The 8,490-nt window shown below is 35.7% G+C and overlaps 1 protein-coding gene across 1 annotated transcript; it reads right to left on the bottom strand.

Moving 5' to 3' along the window:
• Nucleotides 1-486: 486 nt before the first annotated feature.
• LOC149958578 (uncharacterized) lies at nt 487-5,378 on the bottom strand. Its single transcript, XM_090165923.1, has 2 exons — nt 4,878-5,378; nt 487-3,744 (listed from the first exon to the last, which is right to left on the bottom strand). Exons 1-2 carry the CDS (start codon nt 5,011-5,013, stop codon nt 2,864-2,866), a joined length of 1,017 nt encoding a protein of 338 aa, XP_090022049.1. The 5' UTR covers nt 5,014-5,378; the 3' UTR covers nt 487-2,863.
• Nucleotides 5,379-8,490: the final 3,112 nt, after the last annotated feature.

Here is an 8,490-nt window from a genome sequence, read left to right as displayed (position 1 = left end):
GTAGTTCCAAGCGAAATGCGTCACATATTAATTTTCAATACTATTACATCCGGAAAATAAGGCAGATAAGTAAGTATATTTCATTACGCGGCGTAATTCATAAATTTCACGTTATTCACTCACAAAATAGGTTTTGGAAGATAAAGTAGTTCCGGACAAAAAACGTCATAAATTAATTTTCAATACTATTACATCCAGAAATAAAGGCTAATAAATAAGTATATATTCTTACGCGGGGTAATTTCTAAATTTTACATCGTTATACACTTTCAAATAACGGGTTGGACGAAAAAGTAGTTCCGTGTGAAATACGCCAAATAGTAGTTTTGCATACTATTAGCATCGGTAATTAATGCAAATAAATAAGTATATATCCCTACGTGGTGTAACTTCTAAATATTACATCGTTAGGCGGAGTCATACACTCACCAAATAGGGTTATGGAAGAAAAATAGTTCCGAGCGTAATACGCCAAATAGTAATTTTCCATACTTTCTCAAGCCTGTGACGGTACAAATCTAGAGGTTTACTTCTACAATATAATATACTTCCGAATTTAGTATACAGTATGTATGCACGTATATTTCAAGCCTAGGGCAAACTATTTACAGCCTGTAATTTCGACTCTAGTATCAGGTTAAGTAAATTTAGCACCTACTTGGTGAAAGTTTTATCCTACACCTCTAAAAAAGTTCTTATAAATACTATAAAATTCATAGCTTACAATATCCGACTTTCAATATGGTTATGAGTACGTCTCAAATTACTTCATTTCACTCTTAGTTTTTGTCGTCAAAATCGTTATTAAAATTGTTCATAGGTGGCCGTATTAATATTGAAACTCGATTATTGTTAATAATCTGAATAATTGGACTTAATTTAAATCACATTTGTCATGTATCTATAGCAAATCTTAACGGTAATTAAAAATATCTTACGTAATTACGTTGGACAACTTCACAATTAGAGTAATTACTGGGTGTAATCTAAAACATTTCAAAAGTAACTAGGTGGGACAACTTCACAATTAGAGTAATTACTGGGGGTAATCTGAAAACATTTCAAAAGTAACTAGGTGGGACAACTTCACAATTAGAGTAATTACCGGGGGTTATCTAAAACATTTCAAAAGTAACTAGGTGGGACAACTTCACAATTAGAGTAATTACTGGGGGTAATCTAAAAATTTCAAACGTAACTAGGTGGGACAACTTTACAATTAGAGTAATTACTGGGGGTAATCTGAAAACATTTCAAAAGTAACTAGGTGGGACAACTTCACAATTAGAGTAATTACCGGGGGTTATCTAAAACATTTCAAAAGTAACTAGGTGGGACAACTTCACAATTAGAGTAATTACTGGGGGTAATCTAAAAAATTTCAAACGTAACTAGGTGGGACAACTTCACAATTAGGAGTAATTACTGGGGGTAATCTAAAACATTTTTAAAACAATTACGTTGGACAACTTCACAGTACTAGTATTTTAAGGTAATTAGGTAAAGTGATATATATTTACATGGAATACTATTTGAAATACAGCACCTCGAGAATAGTTGAGATCTAACATTTAAATGTAATTTAATGAATTTTTCTATAAGGTTAAAATCTACTTACTTTAATGGTTATTTGTTGGCAATAATAATTGACATTAAAATTTCACTAGGGACGATTTCATGGAATCAAAATAATGAAATTTCTTCGCTACGAGTCAGATCTGGTTTCAAACATGTCATAATAGTTATCATACCATCGGTATATTTCGACATTTCATTTAAATAATTTTCTTCAAACTTAATTACAACTTGTTGCTCAAAGTGTTCTTTTTTGGAATTAAACAACCATGTTAAAAACTACTATTTAAACGTTTTAAGTACGTAACTATTTAACTATTTAATTCTACAACAACGCCACGTTGTTAGCAACGTTATTATCACCAAAAAGCTTTACTCTCAACCTTTTCACGTTTTTACAACTTTATTTCTAAGTATTTTTCGTCAGTATTAATTAATCTGCACTACGATAGGATTATCCATCCTTATCCACTAATCTAGGAGGAATTTTTCCATACGGCAGTAGGAATAGAGGCTCCTACAGACCTTGCATGCTAAAGTCATTCAACAGAACTCTATGGGCTCATTTTAGTGGTCAGTTCTAACCTATTTGGGTATTTATAATAATGAGTAGCTACCCAAATATTTACCAACTGGTAGTCATTTGGGATAGTGGTAAAAATTGTTTTTGATAACTACATTTTTGAATAAGTAACAATTACCATATTTACCCAAATTTTGGTTAATTTTAATTAACTTTGGATAGTTCTAATATTGAGTAACTACCACATATTTTCAATCTGGAAGTCATTTGGGGTAGTGGTAAAAATTGTTTTTGATAACTAAATTTTTGAATAAGTAACAATTACCATATTTACCCAAATTTTGGTTAATTTTAATTAACTTTGGATAGTTCTAATATTGAGTAACTACCCAAATATTTTCAATCTGGAAGTCATTTTGGGTAGTCGTAATATGATCTTTTGGCAACTAAATTTTTCCAAAAATAACATAATTACCATTCTTATCTTAATTTTGGTTAATTTGGTTAGCTTTGAGTAGTTGTAAAAAATTCTTAATATAGGTAGCGAGCACTCTCAGCGGTAAAACAAGGTTAAATTCCTCGATGCACTGTAGAAAGTGTTTACGTAATGCTCCCTTAAGTACAGTAGAACTTTCAAAATCCATTTCAATTTTGTTTGAAATGGCCTAAGCCACACTACAATTCTCGTTAAACTAACATTTGGCTCAACGTTAATACAACGTTGTCTCAAACCGTTTTAGTAAAACAATTTACAACAATCCTAGCTTAGGGTTGCATTGCTAAGGGTTCAGTTTCTTCCAAATCGTCGGCAGGGGAAGCCCTGAATCCACCGTCTTCGCCAGAAGAACAGGGGCAACAGGTAGAAATGAAAGAATTTTGGTTCAAATTGGCGCGATTGTAGATAATTTTGGCACATTTAATAAAGGCTGCCATGGCCAACATAATCAACACAGACCCTCCCAAATGCCACACGAACAACAAGGCGGTCCAGTTAGAGTTAAGTCCGCCGTTCCGAGATGGCGCTATCGTACTTCCGACGCTAGAATCACCACCTTCCCACCGATCGGCGCTGCTAGTCAACTGTTTAAATCCTACGTGGAGTAGCCACGAAGACGTCACCAGGGCGAAATACACGCGTGGAAGTCTGCTGGTAGGGGTTCGATCCCACCACAACTCGATGACAGTCACCGCCGCTAGGCAAAAGATGGCGCCAGCGGTCAAAACGTCCTCACTTCGCGGCGAATAATAAAAATACGTTTGAACCGCGAAGGCCACGCCCATGACGAAATGGCCCGATCCGGTTGGGTATAGCAACCGGAAGTGACATAACAGGTCGATCAAGCCGGATATACATAAAAGACCGTACACGGTTGACCGTTCAACGTCTTGGGTGTTCTCCAAGGAGAAAGTGCCGTTCAGACCGGAAATTCCCAGTTCGCTGGATGCGGCGACGAGGCTTAACAGCAGACGGAAAGAAGCTTCCAAGGGCCATCGCTGGGCGCGCACGCACCAGAAGGTGGGGCATGACGGGGTCCTGTCCACTGCCAGGCCGCTGTCCACTGTCGAGGCGGGGGAACCACTGCTTCCCCCTGCGGCGCAACGGCTATTGTCACTTTTACAACTGAAACGCCAACGCCGGAGTTTACCTATAAAGAAAAATTATGGTTAAAATTTCGTAGGTAACATAGTCGCTAGAAACAAGAATAAATTTCTGTTGGTACAATAGTCGCTAGAAACAAGAATACATTTCCGTTCGTAAAATAGTCGATAGAAACAAGAATGCGTTGCCATTGGTAAAATAGTCGATAAAAACAAGAATGCGTTGCCATTGGTAAAATAGTCGATAGAAATAAGAATGCGTTGCCATTGGTAAAATAGTCGATAGAAACAAGAATGCATCAACGTTGGTAAAATTATTAAAATAGTCGTTCAAAACAACAACGCATCTACATTGGTAAAATAGTCGCTCGAAACAACAATGCATCTACGTTGGTAAAATAGTCGTTAGATACAAGAATGCGTTTCCATTGGTAAAATAGTCACTAGAAACAAGAATACATTAACCCCCATTCCATTCCTTACCTATACTTTATTTGATAAGAATACCACATTAAACACTAAAAACATTTACAAGAAATCTTAGCGAATAAAAACATGTAGATATCTATACAAAGAAAAAATCTGACTACAACTCGATTGGGTTAGAAAATAACTAAATGCTTTTAATTATGAAAAATAAGTGTTCAAAATCAAAATGAAGATATTATTAATTTTTTCAACTTTAAAGGGTATAATCCTAGTTTAATTAATTTATTAAATAAAAATTTAATACCACTGAGAATTTTAACCTATCACATTTAAGAACATTACGATAACTCAAAATTGTTTTGATGTTTCCTCAAAATTTATGCAATTTTTGAACAAATTGTGTTAAAAAAAACCTGATTTATTGATTCTAATACCAGATACTTTACATGCAGCCTTCAATTCACTGGAAACAATATAATGCTTCTAGCTAACATTGCTATTCCATTTCCATGCAAAGCCCCACAAATTATTAAAATGCAATTTACAATTACTTAATTATTAAACTAAAGAATTAAACCAATTATCAACAAAGGATGAAATCAGCAATAGTGCATAACAGTTCAATGATGCTATCCACAATTACCCAAATAAAGAGGTAATTGCATTTATTATTATTCAAAGACTAACTATTTGCCAAAATAAAACAATCATGCATTGAGAAATTAACAAATTATACTTAAAAAAAACTCACCATCCTTTCTCGAAATATTGCGATCCAAAACGTAAGCCGTTTGTACGAACCAGTAGAATGCCAAAATTAATAAGTAAAAACCGAAACCAACGTAACCTCTGAGAGGGTCTTGAGTATAATTATCATCCATTTCCATACAATAAATAAAGGTCACGTAAACGAGTGTTTTTGAGGGAATATATTTTTCCCAGGCTTTCTTCAAACGCTGCCAAAATGCGCAGTGCGGGCTTCGGTCATTTCGACCTCGTTGGACAACTTTCTCTTCGAAATATCGCGATGAAAACCGATAGACATCGATGGAGATAGCTTTAATATAACTTAATACAACCTATTTCGCGTTTAACTGACATTAATTCGATTAAAATTGACGTTAAACGCGTTTAAAAGTCAATCGAAAAGTAAGCCTCGGCTTCGTAGACAAAATTTAAGCAGATGTCAACCGCGCACGAACAATGTAGACTACAGTGAATGTCTAGGCTAGAAATCGGTCTGCCAGTACTAGAATCCGGCTAGTTTGCTTCGTAACCACTCCGCCGATAGAGGCGCCCAATACGTATTCTCTCTCTCTCTCTCTCTCTCGGATTCAGCCCGCGAAAGAAAAAAGCTTTTTTTCCAGCACCCGTGGCCCCTTCCTTTACTTTCACCCAGTTTTGTAGGCTAGGCTATATTCTTTAGCTTTCTTTTATTTAACATTTCCAGTCCCCGAGGCGCTTTCGTAAAAGATTGAATCAGCCAGTTTGTGCGGTTTGCCGGGAGAGGGCGGGTTTTTCGTATATAACAACTCTCAGGAACATAATATTATAGCGAGTTTACCTCGCTGCAGGTGAATGACATTTTGCTTTATTCATTCACAAAACCTGGCGTCTAGTTTTTATCTACCAAGAAGTTTTTATTCCCTTTTTACGCACTGGGAGCGATTTAGCGCGTTCCATTTCTAATTCAGATAACATTACCGGAGCGATCCGAGTGGTTTCCGAGTAGTCTCTGAGGGGTGTCAAATAGAATTCGCTATGGTAATTTTTCGACGCATTTTCGCTTTTCTTAAACGTGACCCTCGGCTAGGGTACAATTCCGTATTTTTTTTTCTCGTAGCGACTAGTTTATGACTCCCAATGGGGAAAATATACGCATAATTAATTTTAAGTTCTGTACAAAATAATTGTTAAGGCAAAAACCTGTCTGGATCCAACGGTGGGAACAGTTTCTTTAAGAGGGTTAAAAATAAGATTTCTACGCAGACAGGAATAATTAACGCACAATCCCACTGATTTTCTTTAGACTCTTAAAACAATTTTAAAGAAATTCTATAGAACAATAATCGAATTCCTATAGAAAAAATTACCCTAATTTCTAAAGAATGTATAACACTTTTATTCTTTTTCTAAGAACATAGCACCAGACGCTTAAAAAATTTCTATAGAAATTCTATAAAACTGTAATTTTAGTTCTATAGAATCTTACAAATTTCTAAAGAATTTATAAGAATTTCGGAAACTTTAATATGAATTTAAAGTGGCCTTATGACTCTCAATATAACTGACACAATTATGTAAAATAATTATAAATTTATGACGAAACCGAGCGAAATTGTTTATTAAAGTAAGTGTCATACTTTTGGACTTATTTTATAGACGTATGATAATACCAAACAACGTTTTCTTTGTCTGTATCATAAGTAACATAATAACCAATAGTATGACATTTACTAATTGTTTTAATTCTAATTTAATTCCCGACCTTTTTTTCGACACTGACACTCGCGCAGCTCTGATTTGGACCTGCAATCGAACTGAGTGCTATATTTCACATTTGGACGCTAGGGGGCACTGTTATTAGGAATAACTCTGAAAATCAGTTCGGCGATATTTTTTTGCTAATTGTCATACTTATTTTATGTTACTTATGTTTGTACGCATGGGGACGTAAAAAAAACCTTTGACCGCTAGTGGCGTGACAACCGTCCTCAAGACATCCAATAGGATATAAATACTTTTTGTCAACATAGGCGTACCGACCCGGGTTAAGGGGGTTAATATTTAACCGAGCGCCACGCTGGCTATCATGTAGGTGGCTGCGAAAACACTCCTATCTTTTATGTCCAATTGTTCCTTCAATCAGTGATAACTCTGATTCTTCGTTCAATAGAATTTTAGTTTTTCATTTGTTCAGATTCTATCTAAAACAATTTCTATTTTTTTCCAAAATTTATCACAATATCTCATCTATGATATCAAGAATGTATTTATTTATACTCAGGGAGAATGAATATGTCGAGATTATTTTTAGCGTTTCTCCAATTCCACCCGTTGGGCCCCCCGGTATGCTCCTCCGCTTTAATAAAATCAAATAATACTGCAATCTCATTGGTTCTTAAAAATTACGTTTTTTGACGCGTTAACGCTGCTGCGAGGACGCAAAAAATAAGACCGCCTCCTTTTTTCCTCCCCCCCCCCCCTTAGCGTGACGGGGTTAGGGCCTCAACGTGTCCGTCGATAGTCTCGACATATTCATTCTCCCTGAGTTGAAATAAATACATTCTTGATGATATATACAGAAGAAAATCGAAGGACGGACTAATGTTATGGTTAGTAAATTAATCGGTAGGTTATATAAAGTTTTAAGTAAGACCGTACCAACGACGATACCAAACTAAAATCACGGTCTTTAATTTAAAAAATTCAAAGCTATTTTAAATTTTTTTGGTATATAGGGGGGCGCCATTTTGAAACTTTTTAACCTTGCGCCATATACCCTCGGTACGCCACTGGTTGTCAATACTCAATGAGGTAGAATAAATAGAGATCCAAACAAATCTGGGTTTCGCGGTACACGTTTTATTTAAATAGGCGAATTAGACTTAAGTTTCAACTTTATCCAATCGTGTTGGCGCCATCTGTTTCTATAAGCAGACACTTTTGCAAAATGTATTAAGTTTAGTTTTCCAATAACACGATAGATGGCGGCAACACGATTTCATTAAGTTCATTTACTAGGCCTAACTCTCCCACTCAACAAATACTGACCCGCGAAACGGTAGTTCCTGCCACTTCCTGGAAGGCGGATTTGGATCTGTATTTATTCTACCTCATTCAATACTACCATATGTAACATAATCACTCATAAGTATGCCATAAAAGCATTTTCGTTAATGAAACCTTGTTCACGGGATATGACGTAAATTACGTCACTTAAAACTCGGTGACGAAATACGCGTCATCAACTTTACTGATGGGAAACGGAAATTAGTGAGAATTCCTCGCGCGTTTCTGGCTTTGCCCATGCCAAGTTTAGCTCGTGCCTCGCGATCACACTATTTCATTTCCATGGTAACCTTTTCAATAGCGCAAGGATTATAAGCATTTTTCATTTTTGGGTCCACTTAATGTATGTTCCGCGTGAAACAAGGTCTCATTGAATTTTTTTCAATGGAAATGTTATACAGAGGCATACTTATGAGTAATTATGTTACATATGATACTACCAAGAATATTGCCTCTAATCTTTCATGGTTTACCGACGATATTCTTCGCCTACAGAGGCGTGGTTTTTCTTCCGTAAAACACAAAGCGAACCCTTATATTCTCAGTTAACGTTTATTAATTGTTGATACTAT

The sequence above is a fragment of the Leiobunum rupestre genome, chromosome 2 (assembly GCF_980474605.1).
Source record: "Leiobunum rupestre chromosome 2, qqLeiRupe1.1.hap1, whole genome shotgun sequence".
NCBI lineage: Eukaryota > Metazoa > Arthropoda > Arachnida > Opiliones > Sclerosomatidae > Leiobunum > Leiobunum rupestre.
Note: the sequence above shows the minus strand (reverse complement) of the source record. Positions and strands in the feature narration are given on the sequence as shown.